The sequence below is a fragment of the Impatiens glandulifera genome, chromosome 3 (assembly GCF_907164915.1).
Source record: "Impatiens glandulifera chromosome 3, dImpGla2.1, whole genome shotgun sequence".
NCBI classification, from domain to species: domain Eukaryota; kingdom Viridiplantae; phylum Streptophyta; class Magnoliopsida; order Ericales; family Balsaminaceae; genus Impatiens; species Impatiens glandulifera.
The window spans coordinates 62,771,197-62,790,239 of NC_061864.1; the positions used below are offsets into that span (position 1 = coordinate 62,771,197).

The 19,043-nt window shown below is 32.5% G+C and overlaps 2 protein-coding genes across 2 annotated transcripts; both read left to right on the forward strand.

The window, feature by feature from the left end:
• The first annotated feature begins 3,920 nt into the window (after positions 1-3,920).
• LOC124932523 (protein RADIALIS-like 4) lies at positions 3,921-4,636 on the forward strand. The gene is made up of 2 exons (XM_047473170.1): positions 3,921-4,255; positions 4,449-4,636. The coding sequence occupies exons 1-2, from the start codon at positions 3,969-3,971 to the stop codon at positions 4,471-4,473; spliced, it is 312 nt and encodes a 103-aa protein (XP_047329126.1). The 5' UTR covers positions 3,921-3,968; the 3' UTR covers positions 4,474-4,636.
• Positions 4,637-16,620: 11,984 nt separating this feature from the next.
• Positions 16,621-18,631, forward strand: LOC124933015 (3-ketoacyl-CoA synthase 4-like). The gene has a single exon (XM_047473739.1). It carries the CDS (start codon positions 16,892-16,894, stop codon positions 18,434-18,436), a length of 1,545 nt encoding a protein of 514 aa, XP_047329695.1. The 5' UTR covers positions 16,621-16,891; the 3' UTR covers positions 18,437-18,631.
• The last annotated feature ends 412 nt before the right edge of the window (positions 18,632-19,043 follow it).

The window sequence follows — 19,043 nt, forward strand, 5'->3', positions numbered from 1 at the left end:
CTTAGCATATGCAGTTAGTGTTGTTAGTAGATATATGGCAAACCCTGGTAAGGAACATTGGAAAGAAGTTCAGTGGATTCTCAGATACTTATGTGGTTCTACTGATGTTTGTTTACAGTTTGGGAAAAGTAGAGATGGAGTTGTCGGTTACGTTGATTCAGATTACACTAGAGATCTTGATAAGAGAAGATCATTGTCTAGTTAAATTTTTTGTGTTGGTGGTTGCGCTATTAGTTGGAAGGCTATGTTGCAGGCTACAATTGTTTTGTCTACTACAGAGGCAAAGTACATGGCGATTACAGAAGCTTGCAAAGAAGCAATTTGGATGAAAGGCTTGTTTGGCGAACTTATTGATGATTTGCAGATTTCTACAATCTTTTGTGATAGCCAGAGTGCTATTTTTCTGACAAAGGATCAGATGTTTCACGAGAGGACTAAACACATTGATGTACGATATCATTTTGTGCGTGATGTGATTGCTCGTGGTGATATTGTTGTGAGCAAGGTGAGTACACATAATAATCCTGCAGATATGATGACCAAGTCACTTCCTATTACCAAGTTTGAGCATTGCTTGAACTTGGTTGGTCTTCATTGCTGAGTTATGTCCATAGGGGCTTTGGTGGAAGAGGTTTAATTTTGTGGTTATGCTATCAAAGATTGAAATTCGTTTCAAGGTGGAGATTGTTAGAGTTTGTGGCCCGAATTCTTGTTGGGTCAGTGGGCTTTGCCCGCACTGTATGGACCTGTAGTCTTAATGGGTCTTACCTCTTTTAATTTACATCATATTTTAGGGTTAGACAAAAAATAGAGTATACAACCGTCTTTTCTCTTATACAGTTTTAAGTTGTCCACCAAAAATTTGTACAATCTTCGTTATAGTGAAACCTTCTCTTCTGCCCGTGGTTTTTCACCCGTAAAGGGTTTTCCACGTAATCTTGGTGTTCGTTCTTCTTTATCGCTTTTATTCTCGTTTATTGTGGTTTAGATTCTAACAGAGTGTTATATAAACTCGTGTAATAACCTTATTATGTCATGGTGTAATATTTGTTGTGATCTTCTTAATAATATTCTTTCTGGTAATGGACGTAGTTAAATTTAACCTTGTTGAACCACGTTAAATTCATGTGTTTTTATTGTTTACCTCATCTTTTGTATTCTGTTGGATGTTTGAAACATATATACTATTATAAATAGTATAATAAAGTGGTTGAATAGAATAGATCATGGTGATTAGTCTTGTTATGATGCTAGGTCATTGAAACTCCACAAGTTAAGGACAATAGGCGACGTGGAGGGAATGAAGGAGAACCACAAATAGCATTGTCAATTGATCATCAAGTTGCAGAAGCATAGAGGTTCAAAAGGGGAATGAAATTGGTCGTAAAAGCTTTATGAGACTAATTATGAGAGAAAAAGATCATGGCCCGCAGTATCTATACTCCAGTCCAAGGGGGATAAGGATTCCAGATCTTATCAGTGATCGATCGATCATCCAAGAGGCATATATCTTACAAATATCACTAAATCTTCTATCTACTATTCAAGAATCTATCAAAACTATAATTTATATAACTCAAGTAAAATCAAACCAATTACAACAACCCATGCAAGTTAAAAAGTATCTATAATTCAATAATTAATTTAAACTTAGATTTCATTCTTATTTATCGCGATTTCTCGATATGGACCTCATAATCTTCTCAAACTTAGACACACAAAGCTAGTTTGATCTTGATTTTTTGGATTTTTTTAGATTTTGTCCAACAATCTTTGTTTGATAAACAAATTAAGTTATTAAGTTTTAATTGGTATAATTATTAAAATATTATAGGGACTTAAGAATAGTTAGTAAAAATTGTATTAAAAGGGAATGTATATATTTATGGATTACTGAGAAATTAATATCACTAAACATGTAAATTAAACTAATGTGTTTGTATTCCTTAATTTGATTAAAGGGATTGGTCCTATAAAAAGTATTAAGTTGATGCCTTGAATAAATAGTTTGTTAAGATTGTGGTCAATATAGTTTTTTCGCGGAATATTATGTTCTTTTAAGTATTAAGAGTCCGCGTTGAAATTAGAATGAATTATTCTTAAACTTAAAGTACTCAAGTTGTTTATGTGTGAATAATGTCTTTTGATACATCAACACACTTACTCTGTGGAAACTATGAGTTAGGGTTGGTGGTTGGTAGCATGTGAAAGCATACAAGATTACTTTACATATGAAATGACCAAGAATAGAGTCTCCAATATAGTCTAACAAGATAAGATGTTCAAATATATTATAAGATCTCTTTGAAACTACTAATTGAAATCTATGATAGTGATATTTGAGACTTTGTGACTTGATTGAGGAGTTCAAGTTGGCTGACCCTAGATTTTGCGTGAGTTATCATTAGAGGAAACACATAGTTGTTGACGTTGGTCATCGTCAAGCGAGGAGATCATATGACTACTTTAGAAGCTAGGAGAATCGACTAAATAACAAAAAGACGATTATGATAAAATCTTGAAGCGTTTACTAAACATTTCCATATGATAGATTAATTGTATCTCAAATAATTTCATAGTGTCATTAAATAAGTTAAAAATGTTATATGCACACTTTGTTGTGATGCATGTTAACCTACTTTCCCGACAAACTCAACTCAAGTAATCTAAGAATACTTACATTATTGAAGAATTTGTGGAATAAGTACACCAAATAGTTGGGGACTCTAATGTGGAATGTACTTGGTCTCACTAGGTGATGCTCAACACCGTCGAACAATTTCTAAGAAAATGAGCGACACATCATCCCCTATTATTTAGTGAATTATGGCTTGCAAAGAACACGAGGAATTGTATTAGAAATAAAAGTTGAGAACGATTAAAATTCAATAAAAATTTGGAGCACTAGTTTTCAATTCTTGACTTTATTAGGGTTCTTTTGTCTGGTCTTTTTTACTTATCATTTTATTGTTTCCTAAGGAGCCCTATTATAAATACTCTTTATTAAAATATAAGAAGAGACAAAGCCAAGCTATTCTCATTTTATGTTATAGTTTACATAAAATAAAAGAATAAAGTGAGAAAATTTGAAAATAACATTTCACTTAATAAATTATTAATATATAAAATTTATGAATTATGTTAAATAAAAATATGAAAATTCTTTTCTTAGCTCAGTACAAAAGCTAATATTTATAATATTGTTGATTCCAAAATTCATAACTATTTTAGTACAATATATTAAATAAAAACTCAGTACAAAGACCATCTCTTCTTTGTATTTTTAAAGCCAAGGCTTGAGACCAATGACATTGAGGGGTATAACAACTTGTTGAAACTGTAAAGTAGTTTCTATGAATTTGTTTTCAAAAGGAACTCGAGTCATTTTGGTTTTTCATTCTTTGTTTTTTGGGATTCGAGAGAAAAGTGAGACATGAGCTTTAACCATTCAACTCAAACCATTTTTTTTTTTTTAACAAATGATTGGTTTTATTGGGTACACTATTCAAATTATTTTGATCCAAAACTATTTCAATCTACACTTCTAAAAGAATTATAAGAATGTCAAAAAAATAAAACTTTCTCATCCCTTCACCAATTGGTAGTTCTTTCTTCAATCCTCTTCTCTATTGCACAAATTTGTTGTCTACACTGATGGTGATTATAGGCAACCTTTAATCTTATTTATATTACTATAACAAGACTTACAAACCCTAAAACAAATGCCCAAGTAAAACAAGGAATCAACAAAAGTTTTGTTACAAGAAAAAATAAATAAAAGGAGAATAATTAAAAAGGAACAAAACCCCACCTGCCCCATTAAATGATGATCATATTTCATGTTTATTTCCAAAAAAACACATCTAATTCTCTCCTCTCAACTATAAATAGACCAGCCCACAACAAAGAGTATGCACACCACAAGAACACACAAGAACACTAAAACCTATTACATATTCTCTATTAATATGGCTTCTTCAGGTTCCAATAGTTGGACAGTGAAACAGAACAAAGTGTTCGAAAATGCTGTCGCCATTTTCGATCAGGACACGCCCGATAGGTGGCAGAAGATGGCCAGGTTCATTGGCGGCAATAAGACAGCCGAGGATGTGAAGAGACATTACGATATGCTTGAAGAAGATGTCAATCTCATCGACTCTGGTCGTATCCCTCTTCCACCTTACAAACACAATTCTTCGTCTTCGACCACTGCCAGGTCTGGTCAACAACACAACATGGACGAGCAGGAACATAGGTAAATTCAATATGTTATGAACATGTGAAATTAAAATTATTTCTAAAAGATAAAGAAAAAACTCTAGGAAGTGAGTATAAAAGGAATAAACTATTACTAGTTATATTTTTCAGAGTAATCATACTTTAATTTTCATTATTTTGAGAAAATATTCAATTTTTATTTGATGGGTATTTTATTTAAATATATGCAGGATGAGGTATCTAAAGCTCCAGTGAATTGGTACCAGAGATGCAAAGAAATAATTAATCAATTCTGGATTTACTGTTCTCAACTTAAGTTGAAATAATGAAGCTGAATAAAGTTTCTATTCCCTTCTCTTATAAAATTTGTTGAAAAGAAATATTGATGCAATTAATAAAAACATAATCCTTTGTTACATTTATTGACATTTCTTATAAAGTGTGTATATGATATTTTAGACAACTTCAGATCAAAGAGATTAGCTAGGGGTGAGATGTGCGATTGATGGGTTACAAATTCGAACAATACCCGAATTATTTTCACAAACAAAAAATGATTGAGACATAGTTTACACTATTGGCACGCAAAAAGTTGGCCTAGACCTTTGAATAGATCCCGGTTTACAAGTAGAGAAATTTCTTATATACTAAAGTAATTCAATCAAAACTTTATTTTATGCTATACTTGATAATTATATAAAATATTCTTTAAAAAAATTAAATTACAAAGAAATTGTTCGTTTTCGTGTACGTGAACCAACAAAGGCGGTTGGAACTAGGCTAGGCGACAATTCAACTTTGGAAAGGTCAAGATCACGACCATAATACTGAATCAAATTTTATCCTGAGTTACCAAAAGAGAATTTTCTTATATACTAAAGTAATTGATTCAAAATGTATTTTATGCTAAACTTTGATAATTATATAAAATATACTTTTAAAAAAATATATTATGAAAAAATGGTTCATTTTGTGTGTGAACAACAAAGGAGGTCGGTGACTAAGAGATTCAACTTAGGGAAGGTCAAGGTCACCACCCTAGTGGTGAATCAAGATTTATTTTTAAAATGTTTTTATAATTGTCAATTTTTAAATAAACAACTAAAATATATATTTACATTGTTAGATTTTTCTTTTTACTAAATCTAGCTAGTGTAATATTTTGGTTAAATTGTATATATATAATAGTTCAATGAGTTAGATTTAATTGGTGCTTTTTTTGGAAAATGGGAAAATAAAATTATTAGTTCACAATTTTTGGAGTCATATTTATCTTTAAAAAATTTCAAAGAAAGACATTACAATTTCATATGGCTTAATAAAAAGAGCAATACAAGCACAAAATAAAATTAAAAAAAGAAAGAAAATAAAAAGGAAACCCACAAGACACTTAAAAGCTCCAACTATCATAGTGATGGTAGTTTTTTCTGTTTTTTTCTTCTTCAAATTGCATGCATTATTTTAATTTGTATGAAATGTAAGTTCATGTTTCTCTAGTTGATTTCGATATTGATTCATGGATAAGTTTTTGTTTCACATGATCAAGGATTTGAGTTAGGGTCGGAATGAAAAAATAAAAATACGATATTTGTGATCAACAAAAAAATGAAGAGAAATAATATGTATATATAAGGAGTAAGATATAAAATTATTGTAAAATTAATATAAATATTATTATTTTGTAAGAGGTTGAGGTGCTACATTAATGTTAATTATTTTGAAAAATTAGTTATTTATTATAAAATATTATTTTAATAGGATAAGAAGGATCTAGAAAGATTCATTCACTTGTATTAAACAAGTTTTGTGCACACTACAATTCAAGTAATATTCAAGTACAATTTTATACTCCAAACTCTCACTCTCTAAGTGTTCCTTTTTCTTGCATTTTTTAAAAGGTTGACTAGGTAGTATTGAGACAATCCAGCTTAGTGCCGCACGGGTCGAGGAGTTAATCAAGCGACCGAGTTTTAGCCGTGACAAGTGGTATCAGAGTTGCATTTGTGCTTCCGCATACAAGAAAAGATCATGCAAGAAGAGATGAATTCATGATCCAAAGTCACAAAGATTTTGATCGGCCAACAGAAGGATAAGGGATCCTAGAGGGGCAAGTCCGTCGAGAGATGTGCTAACATAGAAGCGCGTGTGAGCCGACTTGAGGAAGGCATGTGCGAGCACTAGGAGGCTCTCGAAGTGTTTAGCGCGGTGGCCGATAGGGTGACGATTTTGGATAAGGTAGGTGAAAAGTTTGAGAATGAGATCATGATCCTTAACAATTCGAATCGTAGCATTCAGGACGAAGTGATAAGATCCGTTCGAGGTGAGGTTAATGATATCTGGAATGCAGGAGACAATCGAGGAGAAAATCATACGATGATCAATGCTCTCTAAAGGGAAATGATGGGGAGGCTCGATGTGATGGAAGGTCGGATTGGGAGGAATGGAGGGAAACTTCGAGGTGTGGTACCTCATTGGATAAATGTTCCTAAGCTAACTCCGTTCAAAGGCTCGAGAAATGCAAGGAAAGTTGAGAACTTCCTTTAGAACATGAAATAGTACTTTCGGACATCAAATATACTTGATGATCGTACCAAGTTGGAAACAACACATTTCTTTTTGAAAGAGATGACACTACTGTGGTGGAGGAGGCGTGAAATAAACATTGAACGAGGCACGTTACGAATAAAAACGTGGAAAGACTTTAAGACCGAGTTCAATCATCAATTCTTCCTAGAGAACGTCGATTTCGAGGCTCAGAATCGCCTAAGTCAACTTGCGCACAACAGGACCATCAAAGAGTATATGAAGGAGTTCTAATAATTGATGCTCGAGTTACCTAGTCTAACAGAATAGGAGGCTCTGTTTACATTTGTTAACGGCCTAAAACTTGGGCACAATTAGAGTTGTAAAGGGACAAGGTGCAAAATGTCTCCGAGTCCATTGCAGTTGCGGAGAGGCTGATCAAGCTCAATGTATCTGTGGACAGACCGAAGTTCAACAAAGATGATGAGGAGAAAGGTGAGGGAGACCGCCCACCCAAGAAGTGGCATCCACACAACAATTCAAAGAAGCAAGCCGACGAATCGGGTAAACCAGAAATTTGTCATATTTGTGGTGCTAATAATCACATAAAGTTTATGTGTCTGTTTAATGGGGAAAGGTTGCAACAGTTAAAGGAATTAAGTTCTCTCAGAAAGAAGAGGGACTCAAATGAGATTTTTAAGACTACTCAATGATGTGAAAGCTAGTATTACGAAACCAATCAAGGGAACAAAGAGGGGCTTGATGTCCGTGGAAGCTTTGATCGGGGTAAGAAGCATCAAAGCACTAGTCGATACTGGAGCTACTCACAACTTTATGCGTGAAGGAGTGGCTAAGGCGTTGGGTCTTCGCATCAACCCAACGCGAGGGACGATCAAGTTTATGAATACAACAGTCAAGCCGGTGACCGGGGAGACTAAGGAAGTGCACACCAAGATCGGAGACTAGAAGGGAATATCTCGTTTACGTTAGTTTTATGAATGATTACGATGTAGTGTTGAGACTACAATGGTTCGATCAGATATGCGCTTGTATAATTCCTTATTCTGATTCACTAATCATTTTGGATCACAAAAAGACTAGTGTTATACCAACAATAAGAGAATTAGAGGCATGGACGTGTTCTCGGCAATACGATTAAACCAAGGTCACAAATGTGGTAAAGAGACAAATGCCACTTTTTCTATGACGGATAATGGGCGATTCTAAGGGAAAAGGGAAGTATCCAAGAAAGTCCAAATAGTGTGCGTGGAGGCCTTCGAGGGGCTCAAGGCCAATGACACCAAACAACCATCAACTCCACAAAGTTTGGCCACATGTTACGTCGTTTTCACTCTCGCCAAATCCTTAGTAGAGGAAACAGATCATGCTCGAGCATCTTTGAATAAAACCATCAAGAAGATGAAGAAAGGGGTAAATCTGAAGAGGTGTGTAGTCGAGTATTGGGGAAATTACTCCCACAACAATTTAAGTCTTTGTGATCTGTACACAAGGGGCTTGTACGCAGATACGAGGGACCGTTCAAAGGTCGTCATAAATCAGACCGAGTACCAGTGCAAGGTCGAGCCGAGGATGACCACGATTTAGGTGGGGGAGAATGTCACAGCCCATTCAATGGGGTGATCAAAACCCCATAGATGTCAATCCTTAATGCACATACCCTAGAATATTCTAGATTTTATTAGGCTTTTCCCTTTTGTGGAACTCCTTAGAATTTTCTAGAAGTTTCTATTTCTAAGTAGGTGATAAAACTCTCAAAAATTCTCTACTAGATAATAGAACTTTTTAAAATTCTTTAGGAGTTTCGGAGTTCCTAAGTCTATGTAGATATTAGAAATCTCTAAAATATTCTAGGATAAAGAGAATCTAGAAATATCCATTCACTTGTATATAAACAAGTCTTGTACACACTACAACACACTAAAACTCAAGTAATATTCAATACAATCTTTTTTTCTCCAAACTTTTACTCTCTTTAAGTGTTCCTTCTTTTTGTATTTTCTAAAAAGTTAACTAGCTAGTATTGAGTTAATCTAGCCTAGTGCCAAATGGATCGAGGAGTTAATCAAGCAATCGAGTTTCAGCCTGTGACATTATGCTCCTTCACCCAAGGTAGCTCCAAAGGCTCTCACACGAAGAAAAAAAGAAGAGTGACCTCTTTTTTTTTTAAATACGAGAATTTCGTTTTTTGGGAATCTTAAAAATTTTCATATATGTAATACTTTATATTCTAGAATAATGCAAAAGAAACAAGATCACCCTTCAATCAAAAGGGAAGGTCATGCAGAAAATTGTCCCTAGTCAAGGTTAATAACTTAAAAAAATGATACTAGAAAATTAAAAAAAATATTTCTCAAAAGTCACGATAATGTTTGCAAAAATGACATCGCGTCAATGTTTGAAAAAATTACCTCGCGTAGTAATTTTTGTAAACATTATCGCGTCACGCGAGGTCATTTTTACAAACATTGTCAGGTAATCTCTTCGCGTGACACGACACAGCATCACGCGACACAGCGTCGCATAACGCGAAAGGGTATTTTCGTCTAAAATGGTCATTTGTGCAAACTTTATCGTCAAATTTCCCTAATGAATAGTGTTGTTCACTAAGACATAGATATGAGAAAATGTGATGTATGAAGTTAACATAGTTTCTCATTTTGATATTTATTTTGACAGCTAATATTTTGAAAATTTATATCCAATCAAGATCTTTGAAAAAAATGTTGATGTTATGATGGATTTATTGAGTTTTTAATTTGTGTCAAAAATATGGAAATATAATGAACTTCATGAAGCCATTTTTGTGCAACTTTTTTATTTTATTTAGGTTTTGATTTTGGATCATACCCACATGGGGTTCTTTTGTCTGCGTAGCAGAGTTTGATAGTGAGAAGCAATAATTAATAATACTCAATATTTCTAAATAGTTTCTCATTCACATAAATCTTCAAAAAGAAATCCATCAAATTTTATAAATATAAAAATGGACTAATAGATAGATTCATCTTCAAATAAGTTTATTTTGAAATTTGCCCTCAAACTTTAAAATCATATTCACCCTTGTATGGTGTAGTTAGTGATGTTCCTATGACCAATTGAACAACTATAACATAGTACAAGGTTAATGGTTCTTTAAACAAGTTAATGGAAGAAAAATATGGATTATAGCCAATGATGTTGCTTTTGGCATGGAATATCTACATGAAAAGAACAATGTCCATTTTGATTCGAAGTGACATTATATCTTAGTAAACATGAAAGATCCGCTTACGAACTATTTATAAGAGAAAGATTTGTGAGTTGGAATTCTCGAAAATTAAACATACACTATAAGATGGATGACTCATGGACTCATTAACATTATTAACAAGATGATGTCTGAAAAGATAGACATGGGATAATTTTGTAGGGATTGTATGCACAAATGCAGTGGAATAATGTAGAAGTATTGAAAGGGTGTTTGAGGTCGAAAATCTTAAGCTGGCGCGACCCATTGTGGAGACGTAAATGGATCAAATACTAATCATATTCAAAACAAATTGTTTTGTTCACTTTTTTAATAAAATGATTCTTCTTTCTTGTATATAAAAAATATAAGTTGTCATCTAGTGGAGAGAGTTGTTTGCGAGCTATTCGAAACTCGACTTGGTAAAAAGTTCGTTTGAGCTACTTCGTTAGTCTTAACGAGCCGAACTCGTTTAAAAAACTTAAAATTTAAACGAGTCAAACTATAACTTTTAGATATTCGACTCGTCAGCTCGCAAACATATTCGTTTAATATTTATTAATATATTACTATTTAATACTCCAAAAAGGGTGAAGTTCTTCCCCTAACATGATGTCTTCTTCTAGGTTGTAAACTAGATCTCAAAATGAGTACTCTTAACTAGCCGAGCTTGATCAACTCAACTCATGATCCCAACTATATACATATGAGCCAAGCTCAAACTCGAATATAAAAGTTTGAACCGAGCTCGAGCCCGAATATATGCTAAACGAGCCGAGCTCGAGCCTTCGACTTGGCTTTAAACCGCAGTATGAAAAAAATAAACAAAACAACATTTTATTTTTATTTTTTATTTTTATTTTTAAAATGGTGAATATTAAAATGTATCATACTTGAAGGACTTAAATAAGAGTTTCATACTTTAAAGATAAAATTCAAATATTGTCCATACTTTAAGGGTAGACCTATATATTAGTCTATCAAATAGATTATAGAATGTATTAGTAAAAATAATTAGATTATAGAAAGTAAAGATTACTTTACTTTTGAAATTAATTGTGATTATCACCTAATTTAACTTCTCTCTATCATTTTATTGAAGAAGATGGTGACGTATAAGTAATATAAACTAATCTCAATAAGAATCTTGATGAAGATGGTAAAGTAATATAAACTAATCTCAATAATGGATTCTTATACAAGCTATTGTGTGATTATCATACATACTTATTTGTCACTCCATTTTGTTTTATTAAATAAGATAGTGACATATAAGTACAATATATCACAATAATACATTCTTATACATATTAATATATGATGATCATTTTTAGTGAAGGACGAGATGAAAGGAACTTTTTATTTTAAAGGAGAGACCTAAATGTGAAATTGGCTTATTAATTTTAAATCAATTTAACCTGGCCTTATAAATGTAAATTTTTTTTTATAAAGAGATACAACTAAGGTTGAGAAAAAACAAATAAATGGTCAAAATAATAATAATAATAATAATAATAATAATAAATTAACGATCATGATTAAATTTAAAAATATACAAATTTGGTAACAAAGAGAGAAAAATATTTTTCTTATTCATCTCAAATGGATTGTTACAAATCTGTATAGGCAAGAGTATTTGACTCTTCAAATATTTTCCTCTTTAAATGTCAAAATAAATTATTGTGTATATTAAACAAGTCTCTCACTCAAATCTCTTGATTATAACACTTATCCTAAAAATCATTATTATTACTCTAGAAATACTAAACATCAAAAACAAAAAAATTATAAATTTAAGTTTATTCAACAAATCTTCTCCTTAAACTTAAATATTATTCTCGTCTCTCATTCCAATCAGCCTTTTACAACTCTCCAACAGTGTGGTCGGCAGTGGCTAGGTGAATAAGTTAGCGGCTTGAGCTCACTTTCAACATGATCCAGCTCAACCTTTTTTTCTCTGACTTGTTCTCCGATGAAATGAAATCAGACGTAGATGTGTTTGCTCCTTCCGTGATTAACCGGGTTCTTTGTCAACTAGATCGCCGACTTGTTATCAATTCGGATCACAGTCCCTTCATCGGATCACTTCTAAATGCCTTAGTAAATTTGAAAGTCAGACTTCATTACACACGCTCCAAGAGACCGCTACATACTCTACCTCGCAGGTCGACAAAGTTACAATAGGCTACTTCTTTGCAACTAAGTAAAAGTCGTATTCCCAAGTAGGAATACATAACCCAAAGTATTTTTTCGATCATTAACATCACCACACCAATCACTATCAGTAGTCATCTGATTTTGAATAGAAAAAACCAAGTGAAAGGGTTCCTCGAACATATCTCAGAATTCTCTTGAAGGTCTTCTAATGTGTATAGTTTGGATCCTCCGTGAATCTGATTGTTATCCCAACACTCAACATTAGGTCGAGTCTCGTGCTTGTAAAATAACTTAGACTTCCGATTAAGCTTCAATATCTTCCAACATCAGCTCATTCTCCTTCATCAAACTTTGAGAGTTTAGTGTCTAGTTCCATTGGAGTAGAAACCGGGTTGCAGTCTTCCATTTTAAACTTCTTTAAAATTTCAAGCGCGTACTCTCTTGGGATATAAAAATTCCCTTTTTGATTGCTTCACTTCTAAGCCAAAAAAAATATTTCATCAGACCTAAGTTTGTCATCTCGAACTCATTATTCATTACCTCCTTAAACTCTTTAATTAGTTTTGCGTTGCTTCCTGTGAATATGAGGTCGTCGACATAGGGAGTGACTACCATCATATCATTTTATGATTTCTTTGTGTACAAGATATGCTCATACGAATATTACTCGTACTCATTTTTTTTGAAATACTCATCAATTCTCTCATTCCAGTCACGAGGAGCTTGCTTCAGCTCATAGAGTGTTTTACTCAATCTCAACACCTTCTTCTTATCCCTCTCTTCATATACCCGAGTGGTTGTTTGACGTACACCTCCTCCTTCAGCACTCTATTTAGAAAGGCTGACTTCACATCCATATGTAGAATCGTCCATTGATTTTGAGCAACTAACGAGATCAGAAGTCAAATTGACTTCATAAGTCAAATTGACTTCATTCTCATGACATGAGCAAAGACTTCATCATAATCAATTCCCTCCTTTTGTCTATAACCCTTCACCATTAGTCGAGTCTTATAACGCTCAACATCTCCCTCAACATTTATCTTTTTTTTGTACACTCATTCTACTCAAATGGGTCGAGCTCCTTCAGGAAAGTCGATCAACTCTCAAGTTTTGTTGCGTTCAATTGCCTAAATTTCTTCATCCATATCTAATCCACAAGTTTAAGCTCAATCATTAACAACATGCCATGGGTACTCGAAGTTTGTTGGTTCCTCTTTTTTCTTCTCGAATCTATAATCTTTAAAAATATGACATAGTTTTCTGCAATTGTAGCATTTTATTTAGTAACAAGCATTGGCAACATACTCATACTTTCACATTTATAACAGTAAATATTGTTGTTTTTGTTTGTGTTTGTCCAGCCACCCCGAGCTTGACATCGGTCATGCCAGTTTGGTTATCCGACTTGCACACTTCTTCGTCCTCCTCTTCCTTTACCAGATAGGCCTCTGCCTTCAGTACTCCGAGCATATAGCACATTCTTCTCTTTTATTGTCGCATTCACTTGGAGAGTCTGTTCAAGAGACTCCCCTTCAAATTTTCCTTCTCTGCTCATGCATTTCTAAATTCTTTTCAAATGTCAAAATAAATTATTGTGCATATTAAATAAGTCTTTCACTCAAATCTCTTGGTTATCTCATTCACCTTAAAATCCTTATTATTACTCTAAAATATTAATTGTAAAAAACAAACTTATTAATTTAAGTTTAATCAATCACCCTCTCTTAATAATTAAAAAATTTGAACCATTAAAATTATATTTATTTTTGAAAGAAAAATAATATATTGTACAGTACCTACTTAATTTGATAAAAAAGAGAAAATATATCTTAAAAAAATACAAGAAAGAGAAAAATAAATGTACTATATAAAGGGTGTTTGTATAAAAAATGTTTGTATAAAGGGTGTGTATATATCTTTTTCTTTTTAAAAATTAAAAATAATATAAATGAAATGTCAATTTTTTCTTAGTAAAATTATAAAAATATATAAGTTAAATCAATTTATATAAATATTATTAATATAATAATATTTTTGTTTTAAATAATAAAAAGACCATCCAATTGTTTACCCCTCAGATACAACAATAGTTTATATAAAATTTATTTTTTTCAATCTTATCATTTAAAATCATTAATTAAAATATTATTGTATAATTTATTTTCCCTCAATATTAAATTTATTTAGTTTTAAAGTTAGTCAAACAGTTTTCCTTTTCAAAAAATCTTTTTTTCTTTTCTTCAAAAATTCCAACATCAAACAAGCTCTATAATTAGGATAAGCCTCTCTTTTATATATTTGTATCCAATCACTTTAAGACTTTCTATGCATTATGCATTATGCATACAATGATTCTGGATTGATTCATACAATAATTTGGATAATAATTCACAAAATAATCTCCCCTGTATATTATATATACATATAATTAACTTTGACAATTTATGCACAAAAATGTGATTGTTTTCGGGAAAACTCTAAAATATCTAAATAGGTTGATAGTGATCATATTTCTCAAATAAACACAAATTTAATTAATTAAATCATATTCATATCTACTACTAGATGAAAACATTAGGTTTATACAATTTTATAAAATTTCCATTTAAATGAATATATACAAGAATACATTTTAGTACTGAATTTCAATTTTTATCAAAAGGCTTGAGCTTCTTCTCATAAAGTTTTTAAAATAATCTTTGTATTATTTAAAAATATTAATGCATGGTTATTGGTGTACAAATTATCTAATCCAAAATATAGTACAGCAAAATTCGGATAATGTCAAATTTTTCATTATACCTAAAAAAAAGTTAGATAATTTCCAAAATTTCAATATTTATAAATTATATATTTAATACTTATAAATAAATAAATAATGACTAATTAAATTATAAATAACTAATTTTTTCTAGACTTAAAATCTCAATAGATCTATTATCTCTACATTTGACTCTCTCAAATATTTGTTGGGAAGAAAAGTATAAGATCAGTAATATGTTTAGGGATGTCAATGAGTATTCGTATGCCCGATACCTATGGGTACCCGATAGTCGGGTTCGGGTATTTTAAATCGGGTTTAAGTTCGGCATGGGGAGAAGGTACCCAGTCAAGTACAAAGTCGGGATGAAGAGTTTGCGAAACTCAAAGCCGATGCCCGACTATATTAATATTATTTTTTTTATTAAAGTTTAGTGTGTGACTTTTCAAATGCTTCATTATTACAAATATATAATAAATACATCATTTAATTTGATTTTAATCATAAAAACACTATATTTTATCTTTATTTTTATATTCCCAAAAAAATATATCTCTCCATAAATCTTCAACTTCAACTTTTATTTTAATAACAAAATATTACTTTCTCTCATCATTCTTCATATTTAATTTTTATTTTTTTTATTTTTATTCTACTTCTTCTCCACTCTAATTTATCTTCTTCAATATCTACAAAAATAAGTATATAGGTAAATAATATTTTTATTTTTATTTTTAACATTTCGATATTACTAATGTTAAAATTATTTATTATATTTTTTTCTTCCATCATTATAATCTTATAAGTTCTATATCGAGTAATGAGTACACGTCATGGATTGGGTAGAGGTGTTCAATATTTTGTCTGAATCGAATATCCGACCGAATTCGAATTAATCGAATTCGAATTTCATTTTCGGTTTTCAAATTGAATTTCAAATCAATTCGAATTCAAATACGGTTTTCGAATTGGTTTTCGAGTTTGGGTTTCAACTCGAAACCAAATCGAAAACCAAATTCATTTTTTTATTATTTATTTTTCCAAACTTAGGTTAAGAAAAAGTTCAAAATAATCAAATTAGAATATTTTGAAATCAAGTTTAATAATAAAAAAAAATAACAAAAGCACCAGTGGTCTAGTGGTAGAATAGTACCCTGCCACGGTGTTTAAATTCGAACCGAATATCAAATTCGGTTCGGTTTAATTAAAATTTATCCCCGATTATGTTAGTTTATAAAAATAAAAACAAATTCGGTTTAAATTCGAATTATTCGAACCGAATATCGAATTCGGTTCGGTTTAATTAAAATTTATCCCCGAAAACCGATGAACACCCGTTCGGATAGTGAATTAAAAATCAAGTTCGAGGATAGTTACTTCACTACCCATTTGTACGAAGATTATGGTATATCAAAAATTTATTATACCCAAATTTCGGTAAAATATCGTTATACTTTTTTCTGTACCGAAAATTTCGGTACATAATAAATAAAATTCAATGTGATTTTGAGGAGGTGTTTTGAACAAGCTACTCTGTAGTCTTTTAGTTATTTATAGAGGGTAGAAAATAACATTCATGGAAAAAGAAGTTAAGAAGAAGAATCAAGGATCATACCTTAGATAATCATCCGCTTGGACTGGAATCCTTCTTCGTCCTCCAATAAAAGGGCGTATATGTTCTCATCGAGTGTGCATCCATCCAAAAGCTTGAATTCATCGAGAAGAATGATGTTGACGATTTACTGTATGATCGTGTAGAGATTCTTACAACTTAAGTCAGCGGCGGGAGAAGCGAGGCATCGAATTGGGCTATCTCTGAAGCTTAATAAGAGTAGGAAATTTCCATGAATGTGCCGTTTCTTGGCCATTTCTCAACCTTTCTCCTTAAATTTGTAGCATGACTTTGATTGATTTTGATTCCATTATAGAATAGATCAATCCTTTTGGCACTTCTTCAATATCTGATCACAAATTCAAGCTCAATGAAACCAGGAGCAGAAGCTGCAGCTCAGGCCGGCAATGGCGGAGGAGATCGGAGGATGCCAGATTTCCATCAGACGGTCAATCTCAAGTATGTGAAATTAGGTTACCATTACTTGATCACCCATTTGTTAACCCTCTGTTTGATTCCTCTAATGGCAATGATCGTGATCGAGGCATCGAAAATGAACCCAGAAAATATTCACCATTTATGGACTCACCTCGAGTATAATCTGGTCGGTATAGTAAGTTTATCAGCAATATTAGTCTTTGGATCTACCGCTTACATGATGACTCGCCGTCGTCCTGTTTATCTAGTCGATTACTCGTGTTACAAACCTCCCATTCACTTACAAGTCTCGTTCGACAAGTTCATGGATCATACTCGTCGCTGTGGATACTTCAACGAATCATCAATCGAGTTCGAGAGAAAGATTTTAGAACGATCGGGATTAGGAGACGAGACTTACTTCGCTGAGGCTATGCATTATCTTCCTCCCCGACCGACGATGGCTGCAGCGAGAGAGGAGGCAGAGCAGGTCATGTTTGGTGCTCTCGATAATCTGTTCGCTTCCACGTTAATCAAGCCAAAGGAAATAGGAATTCTAGTTGTGAATTGCAGTTTGTTCAACCCTACACCATCTCTATCCGCCATGATTGTAAACAAATACAAATTAAGAGGAAACATTGTGAGTTTCAATCTAGGAGGAATGGGATGCAGCGCTGGAGTAATCTCAATCGGTCTCGCAAACGATTTATTACAGATTTACAAGAACACTTACGCAATTGTTGTGAGTACAGAAAACATGACGTTGAATTCGTATTCCGGAAACGATAAATCAAAGCTGATCGCCAACTGTTTGTTTCGCGTGGGAGGCGCAGCAGTCCTGTTATCAAACAAATCATCAGATCGAAGAAGATCCAAATACAAACTTCTTCACATCGTAAGAACACATAAAGGATCCGACGACAAATCCTTCCGTTGCGTTTATCAAGAAGAAGATACAGAAGGTAAAATCGGTCTATCATTATCAAAAGATCTAATGTCAGTCGCCGGCGGATCTCTAAAAGCTAACATCACAACCCTAGGTCCACTCGTACTACCAATCAGCGAACAGTTATGGTTCTTCTCAACACTAGTAATGAAAAAACTCACGAATAAGAAACCTAAACCATACATACCTGATTTCAAACTAGCGTTTGATCATTTCTGCATACACGCCGGAGGTAGAGCGGTTATCGATGAACTTGAGAAGAATCTAGAACTTTCGCCGGAGCATGTTGAAGCTTCTAGGATGACTCTTCATCGATTTGGAAACACGTCGTCGAGCTCGATCTGGTATGAACTTGCGTATACGGAAGCGAAAGGGAGAGTGAGAAGAGGAGAGAGAGTATGGCAGATTGCTTTTGGGAGCGGTTTCAAATGTAACAGTGCCGTTTGGGAAGCTTTAACGGATGTACGGCCTTCTGTTAATAATTGTCCTTGGGAAGATTGTATTGATAGGTATCCTGTTAAGATGGATGGATTGTTAGGGAATCGGGTTTGATTTACCGTTAAGTTGGACCGCTATGGGTTTGATATGATTTGATTTCCCGCCTTTATATTGATTATTGTGTGGTTGGTTGTGTGTTATTCTTTTATGTTTGTTTGTTTGTTAAAAACTTGTAATTCATTTGTAAAAGATTGATTGATTTGTCTATTAGTAATTTAAGAGCTTGTTTAACATTTAATCAATTACTTTATAATTCTTTTTTCTCAATAATTTAAAAATAAAGACAAATCTATCGTTTAGGATACATAGGTTAGGGTTTAGAAACCGTCAAATGCTATGTCGGTCCTAAAATTAGAGATAGAATAAATTTGATTCAGATTATAATCAGTTTATTTACTTAGAGGAAAAAGATAGAAATGAGATTACGTTCTCAAAATGTGTTTAATTTTAATTTTGTCTTAATTTATTATGTAAAATTACTTTATCAGATTATTACGTAAACACTAAATGATGTGATTATAATCACGATGCGGCCATAACCAATTTTCTTTTTTAGAAAATGGTTCATGTATTTTAAAAATAATAAGAATTGTGACAAATTGTTATTATGTTGATATTTTATATTTTTTTATATATATATATATATAATAAAAAAATTATT